At 35.1% G+C, this 26,935-nt stretch overlaps 1 protein-coding gene across 2 annotated transcripts in view; it reads left to right on the top strand.

Annotated features, from left to right (window-relative positions):
* The window catches only part of MTREX (Mtr4 exosome RNA helicase), a 99,467-nt gene that overhangs the window by 61,591 nt on the left and 10,941 nt on the right, over positions 1-26,935 (top strand). For both annotated transcript variants that reach the window (XR_004284008.1, XM_032336229.1), the window contains exons 19-24: positions 247-375; positions 11,515-11,625; positions 13,155-13,343; positions 18,053-18,216; positions 22,181-22,286; positions 26,500-26,556. Coding sequence is in view for 1 of the 2 variants with exons in the window: in XM_032336229.1 (XP_032192120.1) it covers positions 247-375; positions 11,515-11,625; positions 13,155-13,343; positions 18,053-18,216; positions 22,181-22,286; positions 26,500-26,556 (756 nt within the window). In the remaining variant the exon portion in view is untranslated. The remainder of the gene's footprint in view (positions 1-246; positions 376-11,514; positions 11,626-13,154; positions 13,344-18,052; positions 18,217-22,180; positions 22,287-26,499; positions 26,557-26,935) is intronic.

The following is a 26,935-nucleotide window of genomic DNA, read 5'->3' as shown; positions in this document are numbered from 1 at the left end:
GGAACATACACACACTCAATCTCATTTCAATTCGTAAGTGGCAAGTAATTCTGTTTTTTTCATCTAGTGGAACGTGTTGAAGGATGAAGGACAGCCCTCGTTGCATGAAATAAACTTTTCCTGTGCTATATGTGCCATTCATAATGCTAAATACTGAGAACATAGTCCCTGTACCTTTGGAACTTAAAATTTGTGGGCCAGGATTTAAGAAGTAATGAGCTTCTTTTATCTTGTTTTTTTTTCTAGCCTAATTCCGGTGAACTGGATCCTTTATATGTAGTTGAAGTACTTCTCCGCTGTAGCAAAGAAAGTTTGAAAAATTCAGCTACTGAGGCTGCAAAACCAGCTAAACCTGATGAGAAAGGAGAGATGCAGGTTTGCATTTTATTTTCCATCTTCAGATTTCAAATACTTTTTGAATTATTTATAGTCACTAGATTTCCTGAATATGATTATAATGAACATACTGTCTTGATTTCTAAATGGGAAGATTTCAAGGCTTTTAAGGGTATGTTAAAGCCATCTAAAATATCAGAAGTTTGGTTTATGAGATTTAAACTCTGTTTCTAGGGGCACCTGGGTGGCTCAGTTGGTTAAGTGCCTCCCTTCCACTTTCCGCTCAGGTCATGATCCCAGGGTTCTGGGATCGAGCCCCGCATCCAGCTCCCTGCTCAGTGAAGGGCCTGCTTTGCCCTCTCCTTCTTCCTGCTGCTTTGCCTACTTTTATTCTCTCACTCTCTGTCAAGTAAATAAATAAAATCTTTAAAAATAATAATAATAATCTCTTTCTATTATCAAGTTTTGGTCAGGTAAATAATGATGAAGTAAAAGATAAAGAGAATATAATAATACAAATTTTCACATGAAGTTGGATTTTACTTGAACTGTAATGATGTTTTATCATTTTTGTGATGAAATAACGTTACAGTTTTACTTCATCCTATTTACTGTATTCCTATGAAATACTGAAGCAGGAATTTTTTTTTTTAAAAGATTTATTTATTTATTTGACACACAGAGAGTACAAGTAGGCAGAGCAGTAGGCAGAGGGAGAAGCAAACTCCCCGCTGAGCAGGGAGCCCGATGCAGGGCTCCATCCCAGGACCCCGGGATCATGACCCAAGCCGAAGGCAGCCGCCTAACAGACTGAGCCACCCAGGCACCCCTGAAGCAGGAATTTGATAATTAAAAATCCTGCATACGTTTCCTTAGTTGAAACCATTTAATTTACATGTGCTTTTAACAGAATTTTAGTTGAAGTATGGTTGACATAATATATTCATCTGAGGGTTGCAATATAGTGACTCAGCATTTTTATATATTAGAAATGCTCACCACAGTAAATGTAGTGACCATCTGCCATCATACAAAGTTATTACAGTATTATTGGCTGTATTTCCTATGCTGTACTTGTCATCCCTGTGACTTATTTGATAAACAGAAGTTATCCCCTTCTTAATCCCCTTCACATGTTTCATCTGTCACCTCACCCACCTAGCTTCAGGCAACCACCAATTGTTCTCTGTATTTATGAGTGTGTGTTTGGTTTTGTTTGTTTGTTCCTTTCGTTTTTTTAGATTTTACATATAAGTGAAATCATGAAGTATTTATCTTTGATTTATTTCACTTAACATAATAACCATGGTGTTGCACATTCATCCATGTTGTTACACATGACAAGATTTCATTCTTTTTTATGTCTGAGTAATATTACTCAATGTGTGTATGTGTAACACATTTTCTTTATCCATTCATCTGTTAATGGACAATAGATTGCTTTTTATCTTGGCTGTTATATATATAATGCTGCGATAAACAAAGAGGTGCATGTATCTTTTCAATTTAGTGTATTTGTTTTTTTAGGGTTGATACCCAGAAGTGGAATTATTGGATCGTATGGTACTTTTGTTGCTAATTTTTGAGGAGCTGCCACATTGTTTTCTACTGTGACTGTATGCATTTATATTCTCACCAACAGTGCATGAGGGTTCCCTTTTCTCCACATCCTTACCAACACCTACTTCTTAATTTTGTGATACTAGCCATTCTTATAGGTGGATGGCGATATTTCATTGTGGTTTTGATTTGCATTTCCCTGATGGTTAGTAATACTGAGCATCTTTTCATGTGTGTGTCAGCTCTCTGAATATCTTCTTTGGAAGCCTGTCTTTTCAGGTCCTCTGCCTATTTTTTAGTCAGATTTTATATATGTATTTAGTTTTATGAGTTCTTTTTTTACTATTATTAACTTCTTATTAGAGATATCATTTGTAAATATCTTCTCCCATCAAGTAGATTGCCTTTTCATTTTGTGGATGGTTTCCTTTGTCCTGTGAAAGTTTTGTAGTTTAATGTAGAACCTTTTGTTTATTTTTGTTTTTGTTGTCCTTGCCTGAGGAGCCTGATCCAAAAAAAAAGTATTGCTAATGCAACAGTACCTATGTTTTCTTTTAGAAGGTTTTTAAATTGTTGTTTTGGTTTTTTTTGTTGTTTTTTTACAGAGAGAATGTGAGTGGGGGCGGGGGAGGGACAGAAAGAGAGAATCTGAAGCAGGCTCTACGACTAGCACAGAACCTGACATGGGGCTCCATCTCAAGCTAAGCTAAAACCAAGAGTCAGATGCTTAACTAACTGAGCCACCCAAATGCTCCTTCTTCTAGGAGTTTTATGGTTTGAGGTCTTGTATTTAGGTCTTTAATTCATTTTTTTATACGGTATAGGAAAGTAGTCCAGTTTAATTCTTTTGCATGTGACTGTCCAGTTTTCTCGGCATTGTTTGTCACTTAAACTCTCTTTTCCACATTATACATTCTGATTACCTCATTTTTTTTTTAGATTAATTGACCATTTAATGATGGGTTTATTTCTGAACTCTGTTCTGTTCCATTGATCTGGGTTTTTTTTTGTGCCAGTACCATACTGCTTTGATTATACAACTTTGTAGTGTAGTTTGAAATCTGAAATTGTGTTGAGCTCCAGCTTTTTTCTTCTTTCTCAAGATTGCTTTGGCTGTTTGACTTGATGATTCTGCATCAAGATCTTTGTGTTTAAGATTGTGTGTGTTTTAAGATTATGTGTTTTTGTTCTTCAAAAAATACTATTTGAATTTTGATAAGGATTGCATTAAATCTGCAGATTGTTAGGAGTGGTATTCCTTTCCTTTCTTTTCTTTTCTTTTTTTTTTTTTAAGATTTTATTTATTTGAGAGAGAGCACAGGCAGGGGGAGGGGCAGTAGGAGAGAGAGAAGGATCTGTGCTCAGACCCTGCTCTGAGCACAGGACTCCATCTCAGGATTCCAGGATCATGGCCTGAGCTGAAGGCAGACATTTAACCAAACTGACCCACTCAGACGCCCTGAGTGGTATAGACATTTTTAACAGTATTCTTTTAGCCCTTGAGTATGGTATATCTATCCTTTATTTGTGTCATCTTCTCTCTCTTTGATTGCTGTGTTACAGTCTTCAGAGTACAGGCACTTTTCACTTTTTTGATTAACTTTATTCCTAGATGTTTTATTCTTCTTGGTGCAATTGCAAGGGATTGTTTTCTTAATGTGTCTTTTACAGTTTATCTGTGTGGAGAAGCACAACAGATAATATTGATCCTGTTGCAACTTCACTAAACTTGTTTATTCTAACAGTTTTTGTTGAGTATGGCTTTCTATATATAATACTGTGTCATTTGCAAATGGTGACAGTTTTACTTCTTTCTTTCCAATTTGGATGCCTGTTATTTCATTTTTATGTCTGATTGCTATGACTACGATTTCCAATACTATGTGGAATAAAAGTGGCAACAGTAGTTATGTTTTCCTTCTTCCTAATCTTAGAGGAAAAGTTTTCAGCTTTTTACCATTGAGAATAGTATTAGCTGGTTTTGTTATGTGTATTATATCACTTTGAGGGATATACCAGTTTTGTTGGGTTATTATCATGAACAGATGTTGTATTTTGTTACATGTTTTTTTCACCTGTGTAAATGGTATGACTTTTATCCTTTTGTAAATGTGGTATACCATGTTGGTTGATTTATGGATTTTTGAACCATCCTTATATCCCTAGAACAGATCCCACTTGATCATGGTGAATGATAACTTTTTTTTTTTAATTTTATTTATTTATTTGACAGACAGAGATCACAAGTAGGCAGAGAGAGAGGAGGAAGCAGGCTCCCTGCTGAGCAGAGAGCCCGATGTGGGCTCGATCCCAGGACTCTGAGATCATGACCTGAGCCAAAGGCAGAGGCTTTAACCCACTGAGCCACCCAGGTGCCCCGGTGAATGATAACTTTTAATGTACTGTTGAAGTCAGTTGCTAATACTTTGTTGTGGGTTTCCGCATCAGTGTTCATCACAGACACAAGCTTGTAATTTTCTTTTTTTGTAGTGTCTTCGTGTGTTTAAGAATTAGGATTATGCTGGACTCATAGAATGAATTTGGAAGCATTCCTTCCTCTTCAATTTCTAAATAATAATTTGACAAAGAATAGATACTAACTCTCATTTAAATATTTGGTATAATGGGGTACCTGGGTGGCTCAGTTAGTTAAGTGTCTGCTTTCGTCTCAAGTCATGGTTCCAGGATCCTGGGATCAAGCCCCATGTCAGGCTCCTCGCTCATAGGGGAGCCTGCTTCTCCCTCTACCTCTGCCTGCTGCTCCCCCTGCTTGTGCTTTCTCCATCTCTCCCTCTCTCTCTGTCAAATAAATAAATAAAATCTTGGAAAAATAAAAATAAGGAAATAAGTATTTGGTATAATGTGCCTGTGAAACCATTTAGTCTTAGACTTTCATTTGTTTGTAATTTTTTGATTATCAGTTCAATTTCAGTACTAGTAGTTGGTCTGTTCACATTTTTTGTTTCTTCTCGATTCACTCTTGGAAGATTGTATGTTTCTAGTTTATCTGTTTATTATAAATGGTCCAGTTGGGGGCACCTGGGTGACTCAGTGGGTTAAAGCCTCTGCCTTCGGCTCGGGTCATGATCCCAGGGTACTGGGATCAAGCCCCGCATCGGGCTCTCTGCTCAGCAGGGAGTCTGCTTCCTCCTCTCTCTCTGCCTGCCTCTCTGCCTACTTGTGACCTCTCTCTCTTTCTCTCAAATAAATAAAAAGTATCTTTTAAAAAATGGTCCAATTGTTGCCATATAGTTTTTGGACTACTCTATTATCTATCATTATTTTTTGGTGTTGGTTTTAACTTCTGTCTTATTTCTGACTTTTTTTTTTTAATTATCTCTCTTTGTTCTTGATGAGTCTGGCTAAAAGTTTATCAGTTTTGTTTATATTTTCAAAGAACCATCACTTAGTTTTATTGCTCTTCTCTATTGTTTTTTAAAGACTCTATTTCACTTATTTCCACGCTGAGCTTTTTTTTCCCCTACTAACTTTTTTCCTATATAACTGTTTACTTTCTTTCTAGTTCATTTAGGCATAAGGTTAGATTATTTGATATTTTTCTTGTTTCTGGAGATAGGCCTATATCATACTATAAACTTATAAACTGCTTTAGATGCATCTCAAAGATTTTGAGTTGTTGTGTTTCCGTATTGATTTGTCTCAAGGTATTTTTAAAATTTTCTCTTTGATGTCTTTGTTGACTCAGTAATTGTTCTGTAACATGTTGTTTGGTCTCCTTGTCTTTATGTTTTTTCCAGTTTTTCTTTTTTAATTGAATTTTAGTTTAATACCATTGTGGTTGGAAAAGATGCTTGGTATGATTTCTGCCTTCTTAAATTTATTGAGACTTGTTTTGTGGCCTAACATGATCTGTCCTGGAAAATATTCCATGTGTACTTGAAAATTATGTTCTGTTCTGCTGTTTTTGAATGGAACATTTTGTATATGTCTGTCTAGTCTGTGTTTTCAAAGCAACTGTTTCCTGATTGATTTTCTCTCTAGATGATCTATCTATTGATGTAAATATTAAAATTCCCTACTATTATTGTATTACTGTCACTTTCTCCAGTTGTGTCACTTAGTACTTGCTTTATATATGTAACTGCTCTTGTGTTGGATGCATAAAAAATTTATAATTGTTGGGCTTCCTGGTTGGCCCAAGTTGGTTAAGTGTTTGACTCTTGGTCTCAGCTTAGGTCTTGACTTAGGGTTGTGAGGGGTTGTTTGTTGGAGAAACTCTTTCTCTCGCCTTCAATTCTGAATCATGGTCTTCCTGGGAATAATATTCTAGGTTTTGGGGTTTTTTTCCTTTCAGCACTTTGAGTATATCATGCCACTTTCTTTTAGCCTACAAAGTTTCTCCTGAAAAATTATCTGATAGCCTTATGGGGTTTCTCTTGTATGTTACTAGTTGCTTTTCTCTTCCTGCTTTTAAAATTCTCTCATTTATCTTTAATTATAGTAATGTTTTGCTGATTGTCTGTCTTGATGTGCACCTCCTTGAGGTCATCTTGTTTGTGGTTTTCTGTGCTTCCTAAACCCTCATGTCTCTTTTTCTCTCCCAGGTTAGGGACATTTTCAGCTATTATTTCTTCAAATAAGTTTTCTGCTGCTTTCTCCCTTGAAATGGCACATAAGTATTTGAAGGCTGATATACTGGAATTTTGTTATTCTAAAACATTGTTTTAGTTTTCTGCTGCTTTCTCTCTTGAGATGGCACATAAGTATTTGAAGGCTGATATACTGGAATTTTGTAATTCTAAAACATTGCTTTAAGTATGTGGTGTATTCCTAGATTTTTTAGGAAATGTCATTGTAATCATATATGTCATAGTAAGCTTTGATTTATCAAAATTAAAAATCTGCCACTGCAGAGTCAGAGGGCTGCTGCTTTGGATTAGTTCAGATGATAATGGAATCCAGAATTGGCAGTATTTAAGGAGACTGTTCATTATTAAATGTTTTAAAATAATAATTTAGAGTATAATTTTATACTTCTGAATCCCAGCTATCCCTTAGTTTCTAGTCCTCGGTCTCAAAATTTGTTCCATAGAATTCCAGCACCATTGAAACTTGTATGATTTTTTTCCATAATGTTTATTTTACAATTGACTGCTTAACTGTAAATAAGAGTAAAACTCCCACAATTTAGCAGATAGCCATTGTACTCAAAGTTATTACAACTTAGAATGGCAAATACGTGGCATACATGTCAGCATTCTTTTTCTCTCATGGCAGACATGATAAATCGTGGTGTTCTTTTCCAGTGAATGCTTAGATTCTTCCAAGAAAATGATCTAATGACTAATTCATTAGAGTTAGCATTTTAAGGAAAACGTGTTTGTTGTCTGTCTTGCTTTTAGGCTCAGATTTTAAGCCTAGCAGCTGTTCCCATTTTACTTAAAGATACTAAGAAACTTTATAGTACTTCACAATCATGATTTGTCTCAGTTTAATAGCCTGTGCAGATTAGATGGCATTGGATCCTAGACAAACTGTGTCTATAGCATTTTTTTGATTGAGGTATAATTCACTTTTAACATTTTTTATTCAGTTTATTTCAGGAAATTAAGGGGAGGTGTGTTAGCATGAAGTATATATATCACACTGTCTCTGGTTTCAAGGGGTTTACAGCTTAATGGGGGAATATTTTGTGTTCCACTTGCTGAACATCAGAAATGCATCCTCTGACTGGGGTAGAGTGTGTTTGAGGAGGGAGATCAGTAAAGGTTTTATAAAAGAAGTATTAAGAAATTCACCTGATTTGTAGAAATATTTTCAGACAAGAATTGCATTTGTGGCAATGGAAGCAACATATACAGAGCATGAAACATTCCTTTTTTGTTTTTGTTTTTTAAAGATTCATTTAAAGATTCATTATTTGAGAGAAAGAGAGAGAGAGAATGAGTGAGGGGAAGGGCAGAGTGAGGGAGAAAATCAGTCCAGACTCCCTGCTGAGCTTGGAGTCTGCTTTCAGGACCCTGAGATCATGACCCAAACCAAAACCAAGAGTCAGACACCCCAACAAACTGAGCCACCCAAGCACCTCAAAATGTCCCTTTTTAAAAAGAAGTAGGTTCTGTTATATGTGGTTAAATGATAAAGGTACAAAAAAGAGAAGGACTGTAGCATAAGAGATGGAATACATATATATTGTTTGCTTTTATAAATTAATATCTTGAATAGGAATTCTGGACACAGGGAAATCATTCCACAGATAATTTATAAGGAAATTTCATCTCTCAACTGTAGTTACTATGTAGCCTGGGTAGGTTTGAACCAGACTTCCTTTACATGAGATATGAGTAGGAAATGGGATTTCCACATTTTCTTACCTTTAACTTGGGAGTGTGTGTGATACCAAATATAGCTTTTTAAATGCTTTTTAGATTGCTGCAAGCTTTTGGTTAATTTCCAGAGTCCTGGAAAGAAAATTAGATCGACACACATTTAGTTTTTAAAAATCGAAAATTTAATAAAACACATCAGTTTAAATAACTTTGCCTGGACTTGATTAAAATGTAGTTGGTTCAAAAAATACCTTTCATTGGTTCATTGGTTCAAAAAATAAAATAAGATAAAAATACCTTTCCTGGATGAAAAGTTTAAAAATCACATTTTAGTTAATAGTCTTGATTTGAAGAAATGGCATTGCCTGAAACTCGTTTAGACTGTATTCACTTAAAGTTCCCGATTTCTCATATATCTTCCTACCTTATTATTTGCTTATCTTAAAAGGGGAAATTGATTTATGGCGAGCTTGAAAAGATTGGAAAGGTCTATTCCTGCTGTTGGTATTCTAATAAATTTGCAATAATTACCCACACGATTATTTGGATTTATATAAACCAATCTTACATCATGATGAATCTGAATTCTGAGTTACTTTATAAGGTTAGTAGGGCTAGAAAGTTACATGAATTACGCTATGCAAGTATTATGTTTTTAAATGTCTATGTATAGAGATTTATCATGAGAACTATTCAGTTGGTTTTTAAGCATTTAACGTCTTATTTACAAAACGTAAGTTGTAGGATCTTCCTTTCCTTGTACTTAAGGAGACTTTTGTTGGGGGACTTTTGTGGTATCTTTCTTGTCATTAATGAGAATGACCATTAATGAGAATGAGTTGACCATTTTGGGATAATGTTTATTGCGGGAAACATTAGAAATTGAGCAGTTTCTGACTTTCTTCTGAATCAAGTCTTTTCTGTATGGTGTTTATTTTTTTTTTTCAAGGAAATTCTCAAATACTTGTGCTAAATGAATTCAACTTGAAATACACAAAGCGTATACTTCCTGCCTAAAGCCAAGTGAATTATTTTGAGGTTTTCTGCCATTTTGGATTATGTACATTCACTTCAGTGTTCTCTTTCCACTGAAACAGTGATCTAGGATTTGCATGGGTCACAAACTGGTGGTGTAAAGCCAGTTTAGCCCTTATAATGTCTCATTCAAAAATTTGACAGTTTGAGAATTTTTAAAAGTTATATTAAAGGATTATAATCAAATGAAAGTAAGCATCCACAAATCCATACTTAGGTAGGTAGGTAGGTAGATAAAATATAGAAAGAATGAATCTGTTAGAAAAGTCACTATTAGGTAGCTACCACAAATGAACTCAGGCAAGAATAATCCATGGGTGCTGAAACTTTTGAGTTGGAAATTTAGTGAGGAATGGGATATTTACAAAGTATGAGTCTACCCCTGAATTTCTTATTAATTGTAAAGGGGAGAGTAGTAACTTTACAGTAGAAAATGCTAGAGATAACCACCTGAATTAAGAGTTAGTATCACCAGTAATGTTGATCGGTGGATGAGAAGAACAGAAAACATCACCTCTGCCAAAAATGCGTACCCCGAATCTGATGATTCCTTATAAGACAAACTCAAATTCAGAGGCATTCTACAAAACAACTAGCTCATTCAAAAACATCAGTAGCCTGAGCAGCACAGAAAAACTGAGAAGTGTTCCAGATTAAAGTAGAATAAAGAATTATGACAACTGAATTTAATTCATCATCCTAGTTTGGAGCATGGAATGGTGGGAGGGAAGGAGGGTAGTATAAAAGATAGTATTGGGGAAGTAGGTGAAATTTTAATATGGACCATAGATAAAACAATATCATATCAACATTAAATTTCCCTATTTAATACTTGTATTGTGACTGTGGTGTGTGTGTGTGTGGAGGGAGAATGATAAAGCACATGGGGCAAATGTAAATAAATGGTGAATCTGAATACAGGCATATAGGAGCTCTTTATTCTGTTTTTGTAACTTTTACCTTTGAAATTATATGACTGTGTAAAACCCATAAAAACAAAAAAGGTGGGGAATATTCTGGATTTTAAAAGATTAAGGAGACCTGACAGCTAAATGCAATAAATGATCCTTGGCTGGATGCTAGATCTGAAAGTGGTGGTGGTGGTAGTAGTATCCATAAAGGACATTAATGAGCTGTTTGGGGGAATTTGAATATGAACTATATATTAGATGATAATGTATTATTGTTAAATTTTTATGATATATGTGACTATGCAGGAGAATGTGCTTGTTCTTAGAAGACACATGATAAAGTATTTGTTGGTAAGGTGAAGTAACATGTTACCTGAAAATTAATTTCAAATGGTTAAATTAAGAGGAGGAACAAGGAAGGCAGAAAGAAAAAACACACCCTCCAAAACCCCCCCAAAATCTTATCCGGAAAGAGAAAAAGCACATATGGCAAGCTGTTAACAGTTGAGAAAATAAAATGGACAGTTTGTTGTATTGCTGTTTTGGTCATTTTCAAATAAGAAGTTGTGGTTATCCCCTTTAAATGGCATTCTCTATTTTTTCATTCTTCATCTTTTTCACTTATTAACACTTGACAGATACCTTTTCTCTTTGGTTATTGAGTATGATCTGTGCTAATATTTTAGTTTTGGTAGATACAGATTTGTTGACACTTGTTTAATATTTAATATTCATTAATATTTAATAATATTTAATAAATAGTATTTACTAAAGTATGAATTTGGACTTTGAAAGTATTAACTTCTCAGTGTACAGATGCCCTCATTTAAAGGAAGCATACTTAAAGGAAGCAAAATGTCATATTTGATGGTGAGGGAAGGGTATTTTTGTCAGGAGAAAGCATTAAAGTTAGTTTGAAGATAGGTGATTCTTTGTTATGTCTAATGGAGTATACTATTTCTTCTGGTTGAAATACTTTTTTCATCTGCTCTTCATTCTGGCCCATCCAGAGCTTACATGAACCTTACTTGGCCATCTAAAGGTATACCAGGAGTCTTTCCTTCCTTTGTAGGGCTGTTATACTTTAAGGTGTTCAAAAAATGCCAGTAAATGAGGAGGTAAAAATGAATTCTGTATTGCAGGAATAACTTCTGTTTAGGTACCATTTATTTGCTTGTTATTTAGAGGTTGAATTACTCTTTAGTTTTCAGTTATAGCTTCTAATAAGATAAAAGCTTCCACAGTGATTATTATTATCAACTATTACGTGTGTCACAAACTGAATGCAGCTTCATTTTAAGGATTCAAGCTAAATTTAGGAAATGGCAGAGATTGAAAATGTGCATTTTTAATTGTAGTGTTCTTTAACTTTTTCTTGGTAGGTTGTTCCAGTTTTGGTACACCTTCTATCTGCCATCAGCAGTGTTAGGCTTTACATTCCTAAAGACCTTCGACCAGTGGATAATAGACAGAGTGTTTTAAAATCAATACAGGTGCGTGTGTTAATTTTACAAATTTAAATATAAATTTTATGTAAATATAAGTAGGATTTATAGCAAGACAACTTAAATGCTTTAAAGTGTATCGCTTTCTTTAAAAAAAACTATAAACACTGCTGTCAGTGGCATTTTTAATAAAGTGTCATTTTTAATGACACTTTAATACTTTTAATAAAGTGTCATTTTTAATAAAATACAATAGCAGATCTTTGTGTAGATTGTCCACTTCTTGAATATACCAACAAGTTACTAAAGGAGATCTCATGGAGGAAAACATGGCTACTGTTTTATACTATATATATATATATATATATTTTTTTTTTTTTTTTTTTTAAGATTTTATTTATTTGACAGAGAGAGAGAAACCACAAGTAGGCAGAGAGGCAGGCAGAGAGAGAGAGTGGAGGAAGCAGGCTCCCTGCGGAGCAGAGAGCCCAACATGGGGCTCGATCCCAGGATCCTGGGATCATGGCCTGAGCCGAAGGCAGAGGCTTTAACCCACTGAGCCACCCAGGCGCCCCTATACAAAATATATTTTGCTTTATTATTTGTTGAGTGAAAATAACTAGACTGTATTAAGAATATTATGTATAAAATCATATGCCAGGACTTTTAAACATTTTTTAGTGTAGCTAATAAATAAATGAAATAGTTTTATTTTCAGTAGGAAAAATTATGACATTCTAGAATTTTATTTTCCAGTAGGGGAAGAAAAGGAATTTTGTCATTTATTTAGTCAACAAATACTTGGATTAATATTTACTGTGCTGCAAAGGCTCTGTACTAGAATTTGAGAAAACAGATAGATAAACAGGATGCTTTCATTAGAGTGGGAATAAGCTGTGGTCCATAGATAGCCAGGCTATCTGAATTGAAGAATTCTCATGACAGTTTTACAGAACTTTATGTGGATAACCTTTTTTTTTTCATCCCTAACATACTAAATCCTATTTTACCTTTAAGGCCTATTGAAGACCCTGAAGGAGCCTCAGGGGGATACTAGCCTCTACAGTGACCTATCCCTTCTCTGAACACACATGCTCGTTATAAATCATGTTTAAAAAAAAATTTTTTTTTTTATAGGGATCTGGAACCCTTTAAAAAATTTATGTCTTCCCACTCCATAGTGCACCCCTAGGAAGCAGCCAAAGAAATCGTGAGAAAATTAAAAACAGTTTATAGTTGGGTTGTTAAATACAGCATTATTTATAACAATAAGAGGTTATAACAACCTAAAGATACAATTATGTGTTTATCCATAAGTTGTGCCACATTCAGAACTATTGAATTCTAAGTACTGGAGTTATTAATAAATTTTACACATCCCTATATCAGTAAATCGTAGTACAGCAATTTAGAAGGAATTTTCAAAAACATATGCATGTAATATTGAGCTCCACTTGAGGTGCATTTTTAAGTGCATGTTTCTCTTTGTGCATAGAAAAACAGAAGGAAATATTTATTTACTCTTAACTAATCTTGTCTATAAAATGAAAAAAATAATTTTAAATTTTTTGTTGTAGGAAGTTCAGAAACGTTTTCCTGATGGTGTTCCTTTATTAGATCCTATTGATGATATGGGCATTCAGGATCAAGGGCTGAAAAAAGTTATCCAGAAAGTGGAGGCTTTTGAGCATAGAATGTATTCTCATCCACTTCACAATGACCCAAATTTGGAAACTGTGTATACACTTTGTGAAAAAAAAGCACAGGTATGGCAGAAATATTTTTTATCATAAAATCTTATGTATTTCACTAAATTATTGAATATTTGTTTTTTTTATTTTCCTTTCCTACTGGTTTCGTCAGCTAAAACAGGGAAATAGCTTATCTTTTAAGGAGACTATCAATTCTTATCAGCAAAATAAGATAAAAATCATTTTAATTTGGTGTTTGATGGGTTTTCTTCACAGTTTTTTTTAATGTAATACAATTCATATAGCAATAGATTCGCTCTTTTAAAATATACAGTGGTTTGTAGCATATTCACAAAGAACTGCAACCATACCACTGTCCAATTCCAGAGCTTCCATCACCCCAAAAAGAAACCTCATACCAATTAGCAGTCACTTCCTATTTCTCCCATCTCACAGATCCTGGCAACTATAAATCTTTCTGCCTCTATGGTTTTGCTTTTTCTGGATATTTCATAAAAATAATATCCTGCAGTATGTGGCCTTTTGTGTCTGTTCTCTTTACTACATGTCTTCAAGGTCCATCCATGTTGTAGCATGAATTAGTACTTTATTCCCCTTTAAGGGGGAAAAATATTCCACTTATGGATATTCTACATTTTGTTTAACAGTTCATCAGTTGATAGACATTTGGGGTTTTTCCACTTTTTGGCTATTATGAATAATTCTACTACCAACATTTATGTACAAGGTTTGTGTGGATATGTTTTTATTTCTTTTAGGTGGAATTGGGTAGAATTGCTGGGTCATATAGTAAGTCTGTGTTTAACCTTTGAGAAACTGTCAAGTTTTTTTCCAAAGTGGCTGTACCACTTTACATTCTCACCAGTGATTTATGAAAATTTTTATTTCTCCATATTCTCACCAATGCTTATTATCCTCTGTGTTTTTGATTATAACGTTCCTAGTGGTAAGAAGTTGTAACAGTTTGGCTTTTTTTTTTTTTTTTAAAGATTTTATTTATTTATTTGACAGACACACAGCGAGAGAGGGAACACAAGCAGTGGGAGTGGGCAAGGGAGAAGCAGGCTTCCAGCCAAGCAAGGAACCCATGCAGTGCTGGAGGCCAGGATCCTGGGATTGTGCCCTGAGCCGAAAGAAGAGGCTTAACAACTGAGCCACCCAAGCGTCCCAGTAGTTTAGCTTTTTAGAGTAATTAGCTGTAGTCTGTAACCAGAAAAGCATTCTTAGAGCCATGGTGAATAATGAATTTAGGGAAAGTTTTTCAAAGTGAACACATTCCTTTCCATTACCCACTTCTCTTCAACTAGAATCTTTTGTACTATAGAAGTGTCACTTTCTCCCTGAAACTTAACATCTCCTTACTATTAGCTTTTTCAGCTTTTATCTTGAACCACTTAACCACCTTTGTTTTCCTGTTTCAAAGATCATTATTTTAAGCTCCTTAGGGTCAGGTATTTCATTTTAGCTTACTTACACTCTCCCATATCCCAAATGATCGCTGCTACTTACTGAACATGCTTGGGAGTGGAAACTTGTTGGCTTAACAGAATAGGATGGTTTAATTCACAGTTTTACAGCATTCTTTCTAGCTTTCTGTGAACTAACATAATGGGGCCTCTTACCACGTGGGCAGCGAACATATAGTGCACAATGCTCTGGTCCACCAGGAAGGAAATGGAGACACAAAAAGCTTTAGTAACTTGTTCAAGGATCCTCACTTGGTATCCTGGCCTTTTCATCTCTCACTACCATTCCATTAGCTCCTTCCCTGCTTCATTTACTTCTGTGTTGCTGCCAGAGAGTCATCCTGAACAGGTCCACAACATAAGAACAGACTCTTGAGCCTGGTTGAATTGCTGAATAGAAAGCATCCACAGAGAAGGCGGTACGAAGCCACAGAGAGTGACATTATCTAAGTTACTCAGACATAACTGAAAAAGGCCTTAGTGACTTGCTATGAAAACTCAGCAGTACATAGAAAAATGCTTGTGTAGGTGCATTAAATGCTGATATCAATGTAGAATGTGATTACAATTTAGCACAAATAAAAACATATACCAAAAAGACTAAAAGTAAAACCTGAAGTGGTGGTATGTGGGGAATGAGATTATAGTAACTGTTTTTTCCTTCTTTTTTTTTTTTTCTCCCCAGTTGTCTGTAATGTACTATAGAATATTTTACAATGAGAGAAAACTACAGAGTTAACAGGGGGGAGGGAGGGCAGAAACCAGTCTTTTTATGGCCTCCGAGTGACTATAGGATAAATTTCACATCCCTTAGCCCTACCTAAGAAGTCTTCAAAAATCTAATCCTTCAACTCTAACCATTTTAAGTATTCATACCTTTTGAGCAAGCTTTCCTCCTTCTAGGAATTAAGACTCCAAAGTGTGAGGTAGTACATGCATGTTCTTGTAGCATTGTCCGAAAAAGTGAATTTATATAAAAATAACCTCAGCATTTCATCAGTAGGGAATTAGATGTGTGACTTCTACATATCATGGAAATCAACATGGACATTTAAAAAAAAAAAAAAAAAGGGAGGCTCATGAGTGGCTCAGTTGATTAGATGTCTGACTTCAGCTCAGATCATGATCCCAGGGTTCTAGGATCAAGTCCTGCATCTGGCTCTCAGCTCAGCAGGGTGCCTGCTTCTCCCTCTACCTCTCCCTGCTGCTCTGCCTACTTGTGCTCTCTCTCCCCGGCAAATACGTAAGTAAAATCTTATAAAAGAAGAAATGAGGTAGGGGCACCTGGGTGGTTCAGTCAATTAAATGTCTGCCTTCAGCTCAAGTCATGATCCCACGGTCCTGGGATCAACGGCTCTCTGCTCCCTGGGGAGCCTGCTTCCCTTCCTCTCTCTCTGCCTGCCCCTCTGCCTACTTGTGATCTCTCTCTGTCAAATAAATAGAATCTTTTAAAAAAAAATAAATAAGTAATCATTAAGGGATTGGATTCTGAAGGCTGACAGGGTGGTTTTGAATCCCATCTTTATTACTCACTAGCTCTGATCTTGACCAGTATACTTAGTAATCTCTGTCTGTCTCAGATTTTTATGTTGGTAAACATTTAGTGTTAGTTACCTACCTTACACAATTGCTATAGGAATGAAGTGAAATAATGTAAAGCACCAGAAGTAGGGTACATAGTTAGCTGTCTGTAAATATCCATTACTGACCATGGTCATTGCCTTTATCATTTCTACTCAATTGAAGCCTAATAAATCATGTAAAATTCTAGAGTCTTTGAATTTCAACTTCTAAGTCCCTAGAATTTTCTTTTTGTCGGTGTTTTTCTGAAGTTAATCCACAGTCTTAGGAATTCATTATTTTCTTGCTACTGTACTGTGTGATATTCTTATCCTAGTTAGAAAATAGGTAGTATTTACTGATTAACTGAATTTTAAAACTTACCCATTCTGGAGCATGACCTAAAAATATGTTTTCCTTTTAAAGTATAGAATAAAGACCTTATTCTCTTGGCTAAAGCTGTTTCTAGCTTGAACAGCTTTGTGATACAATTAGAAGGCAAAGAGAAGAAATATTTCTCAGGATGTCAAGGGGGAAATATTGGTAAACAAGAAATAAGACTCTTATTTCAACATCTTTGCTGTTCTCTAAGCTACCCCTGATTTCCAAAGGATGAAAAGCTGGAGCTGATGCTGCTTTGGAAGCATGATTACTTGTCATATCTTGTCTGGGAGAGCCTATCCTAATTTACCACTGACTTTCTCAACCTCTAGCAGGTTACCTTCTCTAGCTGATGGCTTTCCAACTCACTCCTTCTTGTAGATCTTTCTCCTTGCTCCTCATTTAAGCAAGAAAACCATGCTGTATTCCCCAATTCTTAAACTTTAAACAACTCCTAAATTTCTTCCCTGCTTTGCCTTAAAATTTTCACCTGGATGTTTTATATTTCCATATATATAACATTTTTACTGGTGTTTAATTACTACAGATACATATATCATTCCTCTTGTGTAATATCCTACAAAAGTTAAGGAGCTCCAAGTATCCTTGCAAGGTATCCTTATAAAATATTTTCTAGGGTGCCTGAGTGGCTCAGTTGGTTGAATGCCTGTCTCTCTCTCTCTCTTTTTTTTTTTTTTTTTAAAGATTTTATTTATTTATTTATTTGATAGAGACATAGCGAGAGAGGAAATACAAGCAGGGGAATTGAGAGAGGGAGAAGCAGGCTTCCCACCAGGCAGGGAGCCTGATGCGGGGCACCATCCCAGGACCCTGGGACCTTGGCTTGAGCCGAAGGCAGACACTTAACAACTCAGCCACCCAGGTGCCCCGGAACACCTGTCTCTTGATTTTGGCTTGGGTCATGGTCTTGGGGTGGTGGGATCAAACTCTGCGTTGGTTCCATACTCCGTGTAGAATCTGAGTTTCTCTTTCTGCCCCTACCCCCACTTGTGCACACATATTTTGTCTCAAATAAATCTTCAAAAATACATTTTTTTAAATTTTTAATTATTTTAGTATTTTATATTTTAACATTTTTTAAAAAGATTTTTTTATTTATTTGACAGAGATCACAAGTAGTCAGAGAGGCAGGCAGAGAGAGAAAGGGGAAGCAGACTCCCTGCTGAGCAGAGAGCCAATTTGGGGCTCGACCCTGGGATCACGACCTGAGCCCAAGGCAGAGGCTTTAACCCACTGAGCCACCCAGACGCCCCTATTTTTATATTTTAAAATGAATAAATCTCATTGTACTTTGTTTACTTTATTGAACTAACCTTATACTTTTATGTGCCTTAGATTGCAATAGATATTAAATCTGCAAAGCGAGAACTAAAGAAAGCAAGAACCGTCCTACAAATGGATGAGCTCAAATGTCGCAAACGTGTTTTAAGGAGGCTGGGATTTGCTACTTCTTCTGATGTCATAGAGATGAAAGGACGAGTGGCTTGTGAGATAAGCAGGTAAAAACTGGTTGTTCTAGAAAACGGATTTTAAAATTGGATGATATTTTTATACAAGGACTATAAATCTTTCAGGAAAAAAGAGCTGTCTTAAAAATAAAAAGTTTTGGGGGTGCCTGGGTGGCTCAGTTGGTTAACCGTCTGTCTTTGGCTCAGGTCATGATGTCAGGGTCCTTGATCGAGCCCCATTGGGCTCTCTGCTCAGCGGGGAGCCTGCTTCTCTCTCTCCCTCTGTGTGCCACTCCCCCTGCTTGTGCGCGTGCGCACGCACGCGCGTTCTCTTGCTCGCTGGCTCTCTCTCAAATAAGTAAATAAAACCTTAAAAAATAAATTTTAAGTTAGTAAAGTACCTTCCATAGTAAATGCAGTTTTTGATGATACAGTTAGGAAAAGAGCATTAAAAGAATCTCTTCCATCCCACTATTTAATACAAATGCTATTAGCATTCGGATGCATTTTCTTTTTTCTTTATTTTAATGCATTGTGTATTTTTACATATTCATGATCACAGTTTTGTGTACTTAATTATTTTTTACAATTTTAAACACTTTCCCACTTTTATTAAACTTAGTCTAATAACCATTATTCTTTGTATAGGAGATGATATTAAAGTTTTGGGCTAAGAAACATGGAATTACAGCATAGCATATTATAGGCCACGGCATAAAACTGGCTATAAGGTATTGTCCATTTTGGTGATCTTTTGACATAGTATAAATGCCTTGAAACCACAGCAGTCATTTCATTATTTCTGCTGGTTTCTGTGGGCCAGAAATTCAGGAAGGGCATATTGAATGGTTCTGGCTCAGGATTTTATGTGATTTCCGTTAACCTGAAGATACTGTTGTTTTGTCCATCGTTAAAACCATTATTCTTACTGAGTTAATAAAAGAGGTCTTTGAAACAGTTTCTTAGGTTTTCACCATGGCCCTAATGGATGGGCCTGGGGAATTATAGACTTGTATATGGTTTCAGACGTTTTTGGGAAAGACTTACTCATATTATTCTTATTGATAGTTTAGTTCATATGTTAAGAACTTATGTCCCCAGGGGCCAGGAGATTGTGTGGTAAACTAGAACAATTCTTTGTCAACAAAAGGGGGCAGCAACTACTCAGCCCCAATTATTACAGAGCAATGTGATCACAGATCTTTAGAAAAGCCAAAAATCCAGAATTTTAGGTGAAATCCCTTGGTTTTTAATTGTTCACAAACTAATTGAGAATATTTTTTTTTAGTCAGTGTGTGAGCCAAATATATCATTTGTTCAAGTTAGATTTGGCATGTCAGCTTCCTGTTTTCCTTAAACCTGCTTTCCTACTTTGTAATTAAAGAATTATAGGCTCCACAAGGTTAATAATTTACCCAGGTCTAAAGTTAGGCCACAGCACCAGTTTACTAATTCATATGCTAAAATTACTGTTATTGGAATTACTTCTTTGTGATATTATATACTATTTTACAATTAACAGAAAATTTGGGTATCTGCAGCTGAATTTAGTCTTGGGAGAATAGTATTGATTTTATTCTAATATAAGACTAGAGAGAGAGTGAGAGAGAAAACATGAATAAAAGAATGTTACCTTTCCCCCAGTATTTGCTTCTCCCTCTGCTGAATAAGACCCAGCCACCAACAGCAAAAACATCCTAGACTCCTCTCCTTTCTTTCTCTCTCTCTTACGGTCTTCCTGTTTCCTCTGTCTCTGCCCTTTTTAATCTTCCTACTGACTAATGTGCCTTCATTATTTCTTGCTTAGAGTACTGCAGAAACCCTCTTTTTTGATTATAGAGATTATGAAGACTCAAGATAGAGTTCTTTTTACTGCTTTCCCAGTATTCTTTTCAAAGCACAGATCCTGTAATTTCATTGTTTTGGTGAAAGTCTCTGTTTTTCCCTATTGCTTTTAGAATAAATGCCATAATTTAATGTGTTACTGCCCTTTCCTCTCTAGCTACATCCCACACATATTTTTCTCTCAGCAATGACCTTTCCTCACTCCTACCCCAAATCCAATTCCTACATATTTTTTCCTACATCCTCTGAAACTTCCTGTGAATTTCTCTAATCTTATTTTAAGCTCCCCAGCTTTTTTTCATAATTGCCCGTATAACCTGTTAGATCACTCTCCTGCGATTACTGTTGTTTCTTCTCTGCCTCCCACCTTAGCGGCGAGTATGTAGTAATATGTAGTTCTTGAAGTACTCTGGCATTATTTGTGTTGTCCTCTTTGACTTAACTCTCATTTTACCACCAGGAACCCAAATTGAGTTTTTTACTCTTAAAGATTGATAGCTTGTGACTTTATTCTTTTTTTAGAAGTCAAAAAATAAAAGTTAGCTTGTTTTTTTTAAATAGCGGTAACACCCTCGAAATTATCAAATGGGTCTATTAAACCCTTTTATAAATGTAAAGTGCATTGTGGAACCTTGATTACAGAATTCTAGAAACACTATCTTTGTAGTCTTTTGTAGCTTCCATTGAGCATAGTTGAGCATTCAGATTTTTTTGTTTCCCATCCATGATGGCAGAGAGAAAACAGTAAAGATATTTTGTGATTATTACACAAATCAGAAGTTAACAGTGATGATGATGAAATTAATCATACAGCAAAATCTTAGACTGTAAGGTAAATTCTCGAACTGTGAAGAATCAATAAGTGAATAATGTATCTCTAAAGACAAAAAGAAAATTTTAAGATTATTTTACTTTCCTTTCTGTTCAGAAAGCAGGAGTTATGTAATGTTTTGTGCTAAGAACTTGGACCATTCCATTTTACTAAAAGGACTTGTGACAATAGTCTTTTATGATTTGTTTGCTAAGTTGTCCTTGATAGTTTTCAAAAGACATTTGTAAATACAAGGAAATTGTTAAGAAATAGATGGAGAGATTTAAAAAAAAATCTGTTGGATTGATCATTTTAATCTTTATAATATAAACCTGAATATGAAAATGTTGTACAGTCAAAGAGCAAAGAGGATGGCCTTCCTTTTCCACAAAATTACAACTTGTGAAAGTTTTTTAAAATAGTGTTTTTTGGTGATTCAAAAGAGGAACCAAAAATAATGATTAGCTAGAGTCTTTAAAAGAGATGTATTTAGGGGCGCCTGGTGGCTCAGTGGGTTAAGCCACTGCCTTCGGCTCAGGTCATGATCTCAGGGTCCTGGGATCGAGCTCCGCATAGGGCTCTCTGCTCAGTGGGGAGCCTGCTTCCTCCTCTCTCTCTCTCTGCCTGCCTCTCTGCCTACTTGTGATCTCTGTCTGTCAAATAAATAAATAAAATCTTTAAAAAAAAAAAAAAAGAGATGTATTTAAAATCTGCAGCCAGTATGCTGGGATAATGTTAAGTGCAGGAGAAAAATGGAAGTAGTGATAAGCTAGTACCTATTGGAGATGTATTTGAAATTTGGAATTGTAATTACTACGTGGATATTGTCCAGATTCACAGATGACAGTTGATGAGCAGCATTGCATTTAAAGACCATTGGCCATCTTGGTAATATACATTCTCAGTGATGGAAATGCAGTGTGTCTCTCCTGTGGTTACATGTAAATTCTTAAGATTTCTAATGAAGTTGTTTTTCATTATCCCTTTGTGTTATAAAGTATTAAACAACTGTTAAATGGGTCCTTAGACCCAGAGGAAAAATGGTGGTGACTATCTTTTCTGGAATACTGAGAGTTAAGAAGGAGTTTCTTATTTCAGTAAATATTTGCATTTTGGTGTTTCCTAGAATGGGATTTTTACATGAAATAATCATTTTACGTTTATTATTGATACATTGGAAAATATAAAGACCTGCCATTTTCTTAAATAAATCGTTGTCACTCCTCATTGATCCCTCCTTATGGTCAAGTAATAGATTTTATTTTAAAATTTTCTATATTTTAAGCACATATGTATACATTTTGTATTTTTATATTATGACATTTAAAAATTATTCTCTTTTTTTTTGTGGTGATCTAGTGCTGATGAGCTCCTTCTAACTGAGATGATGTTTAATGGCCTTTTCAATGACCTGAGTGCCGAACAGGCAACAGCACTACTTAGCTGCTTTGTGTTTCAAGAGAATGTGAGTTAATAGATTTAACATACCTTACTTACTAATTCACACATCCTGTAATGTAAATATTGTTATGGGTATTTTTAATTATAAAAGTTTCGTATTTACATATTATGGCTAATGTTAGAAATCACTATTTTAACACAAATATCTAAGAGCATATTAAATAATTAAATACATATTATCAGAAAGGATAGTGAAATAAGATTTTATTTGTGGATAGTCGTTAATCATATTCCAAGCCTTTAATTTCTTCTGTTCTGGTCAGATAGTCCTAGAAAGAAGAGGATGAAAGAATGAAAATAAAATTAGGCAGAAGAGTGAAAATAAAAGGGGGTAGTGAGGTTAAATTAATATCTCTCCTCGCAGTAATGGAGAATAACTATGAAGCAGCTGATTTTCTTTGTTTTTTTGTTTTTTTTTTTTTTTTAACAAAGTAAAAAATGTATTTTTTGAGTATGCTTGACACACAGTATTGCATTAGTTTTGGTATACAACATAGTGATTTTACAAGTTTATATATATATGCTACACTCACCATAAGTGTAGTTACTATCTAGCAGCATACCAGACCATTATAATAGCATTGACTGTATTTTTATGCTGTACTCTTTATTCCTGTGATTTATTTATTTCATAACTAGAAGCCTGTATCTCCTTTCCCAGTTCTTTCTGAGGACTTTTTGCCAGTGAGCACAGTGGTTACATGGTTGTCAGAGAAAACTTATTATTGCTCATATACTGTTTTAAATTATATGAATCTGTTATTTTTTTTATTTTTTATTTATTTTTTATTTTTTATAAACATATATTTTTATCCCCAGTGGTACAGGTCTGTGAATCACCAGGTTTACACACTTCACAGCATTCACCTTAGCACATACCCTCCCCAGTGTCCATAACCCCACCCCCTTCTCCTAAGCCCCCTCCCCCCAGCAACCCTGTTTGTTTTGTGAGATTACGAGTCACTTACAGTTTGTCAGCAACTGATTTTCTGAGTGGCTGAAGTCTTAGTTGTCATAGGTAAGGTTTGAGGGTAGTGGCTATGGATTCTCATTGCTGGTTTTGCAGTAGTTTTTTTATTGAGTAGTTAGTTTGCTTTTAGCAACTCTTAAAAATCAGAAAATGGGGGCATCTGGGTGGCTCAGTGGGTTAAGCCTCTGCCTTTGACTCAGGTTATGATCTCAGAGTCCTGGGATTAAGCCCTGCATCAAGCTCTGTGCTCAGTGGGGAGCCTACTTGCCCCCCTCTCTCTCTGCCTGCCTCTCTGCCTATTTGGGATCTCTTTCTTTCTCTGCCAAATAAATAAATAAAATCTTTAAAAAAAATCAGAAAATGAAGTGCTTAGTGGCCCACCACAAAAACACTAATCTGTCTTTTACCTTATTCCAAAAACCAGTATGATCTGTTTAAAAAGTAAAATGCATGTTTTACATTTCGAACTTTATTCATTGTGGATGAAGTAGACAAAATAAGAAGACAAAGACATTTGCCCCCTAAAAATAATTTAATACTAATTTCTAAATTTTTATATCTTTTACCACATACACTTAGTTTAACTTTCATATGAATTGTGTGTAAGACAAACTTTTTTCAGTTCTGCCATTTATCTGTTTGTTAACTATTTCCTTATTTATGAAGCAGGTTGAATACATTACTTGTTGAAATAAGTAGGACCTTTTCTCTCCACTCCCTGATTACTGATTAGAATTCGTTGCTAGAGTGGCAATGATAAGAAAGAGGACAATAATCCCGAAACAACTGACACTCCTCTGAGAATGCCAGCTCTGCACCTGTGAAGTAATTTGCGTATGAGGAATTCATTACTTCACAAAGTACTATGTTTGGCTGTTGTTTTTCTTAGGTTCAAAATGTATTACATTAATTTCTGGAATAATTTTTAAGAGTATCTATCAGGGGGCACCTGGGTGGCTCAGTGGGTTAAAGCCTCTGCCTTCGGCTTAGGTCATGATCCCAGGGTTCTGGGATCGAGCCCCACATTGGGCTCTCTGCTCAGTGGGGAGTCTGCTTCCTCCTCTCTCTCTTTGCCTGCCTCTCTGCCTACTTGTGATCTGTCTGTCAAATAAATAAATAAAAATCTTAAAAAAAAAAACAACAACAAAAAGAATATCTATCAGATTCTGTTTGAAAAGACCTAAGTTTGAAGATGATTTGACGATTGGTGTTCTGCTTCCTATGTCAGACTTTGTTTTATAGCTAATTTCTTGGATTTGTTGTTCTGTTTAGTTTTTAATGTAGCAGTATAAAAGTCCTGTTTTGGGGCACCTGAATGGCTCAGTGGTTAAAGCCTCTGCCTTCAGCTCAGGTCATGATCCCGGGGTCCTGGGATCGAGCCCCACATCGGGCTCTCTGCTCAGCAGGGAGCCTGCTTCCTCTGCTCTCTCTCATCTGCCTCTCTGCCTACTTGTGATCTCTGTCAAATAAATAAAATCTTAAAAAATAATAATTAAAATTTAAAAAGTCCTGTTTTCTGAGACCTAGTATGTACTTCCTAAAAGGAGTTGGACTTAACCAAACCATTATTCTGAAATTTGTGGGCAAGATGTTGCTATATGTGGTTAATTAAGATTTGTTCAGTGAAACCACACTGTGTTATATGTAGTGTCATTAGTTCTTGTGGTGGTGCCTTTCAACATCAAGATGGAAAATTACACTATAAATCATATGGAATTTTGTTGATACTTTTAGAAGAATGTTTTCTAGCCACATGGAAAGGTTAAACTTAATAGTAAAATACTTGTTATAAATATGAAGAAGTCTGCTTAATATACTAATTTCTTTTTCAAAATGAGTTCTTTCTAAAACTGTGTCCCTGCCTTTTTTATATCATTAAAAGTAATTTAAAGATTAAATACGATCTTTAGAATATAAATATCATGTAACTACCAATATTTATTAAAAATCTACTGTGTGTACTGCCCAGATCTAGGCACTAGAGATACAGCAGGAATTTTTGCTTTCCTTATAATCATATGCTAGTAGATGAAGGTAAACAATAAAGAAGTAAAGTATGCACAGATTATGTCAAATGGTGATGAGGGTTTTGGAGGAAAGTGAAGCAGAGGAGGCAGATTGAAAACACTGGGATAGGGTTACTATTTTAAGTAAGTGATTAGTAAAGCCCTCACCAAGGGAGTGAAATCTGAATTGAGACTTTAAAGGAGAGATGAAGGAACAAATTGTATAAACACCTGGTGAGAGAGCATTGGTAAAAAAACATTTATTTTTGTCAGGACCAGCGTCTTCTACTTACATTGACCAGAGAAAAGTGGTCAGTAACTGTTGACCATGGATGGACAGAATATAAAAGATGTTAAGTAGTCTTGAGTTCATAAACTGAATTGTTGAGTTCATGGTGACCATTTTGTTTTTTCATCATTCATCATGGTTTTTCTTCTTTTTTTTTTTAAAATCGGACAGGTATAATACAGAGCCTAGGTCATTATTACGTAATATACATAAAACATGCACAGCAAAACCAGTCCTGTATAAATATTGATGCTTAAAATAAAAGTGTAACTGTTGCAACTAACCTGTAATAGCTTTTTAAGAGAATTTACCTGTTTAAATCCTGTCTCTCACACACATACATAACATTTTTGTAATAATTTTGTTTTTGTGTAAAGCTACTTTTGTCAGCCTTTGTTCACAAATAACCGTCTTTAATCACAACAGAATAGAGTTTTGAGCATCTCACCTTTTCTTTCTCTTTGACAGGGTAGGAAGCCAACACACAGAATCCAAGCCACTTGTCCAAGTTCATTTGCCTAGTTAGTAATACCTGGGTAAAATAAAAATTGAGAACACGACTTTTAATGTTCTTTATCCCCAATTTTTGGTTTCCACAGAATTAGAGTTGCCTAGGAGCCAAAACTGTGATAAAATAGTTTATAATAGTTTTGATGTAACTAAACTACTTTGGGTGTTTATTGTATTTGCTCTTACCATTCCATTTGTGGTTAAAGAAAATAGCTCGTATATTGTAAATTTAGCAGTGTAATATTTTCCTCTGAGGTATAATAATAATATAATTTAGGATGAAAGGAGTGGTAATTTTCCTTACATCAGCCAAGGTCATCAGAAACTCTAAATGTTAATAACTAAGGTCTTATTATTTGATATTAATAGATAATATGAACACTTTTTTTGTTACAATAGAAAACATTTTAAACTTGGGTTTTTATATCCTTTTCTTTCGTAGTCTAGTGAGATGCCCAAATTAACGGAACAGTTAGCAGGACCACTTCGTCAGATGCAGGTATGAGTATGTTGAACTTCATGCTTTATGAATAATATATGTAAAATGAGCATTTTTGACAGTCTAATCCTAGTATTTATCATTCCACAGAGACTACTTCCTTCAAGGTTAAGTATGTTACTTGGTGTTAGTCTTGTCATTTAATGCTATGTTGGTAACATCATTTGTGATTTTTACTTTAATAATTAAATATTCTCCCCCACCAGTGTAATAAATTATATTGAGTTATTGTGAGTGTAGATTTAACACTGTAGTGTAGATCGGTGATATCAATAACTCAGTCCTGCATTGTTTTCCTTGGTATTAAGAATGACATCTTAATGGACTAGGATTAGTTTGCTTAAGGTTTTGTATGTTCTTCCATTGTATTTTACAAGAA

This window comes from Mustela erminea, chromosome 3, assembly GCF_009829155.1.
Source record: "Mustela erminea isolate mMusErm1 chromosome 3, mMusErm1.Pri, whole genome shotgun sequence".
Taxonomy (NCBI): Eukaryota; Metazoa; Chordata; class Mammalia; order Carnivora; family Mustelidae; genus Mustela; species Mustela erminea.
Note: the sequence above shows the minus strand (reverse complement) of the source record. Positions and strands in the feature narration are given on the sequence as shown.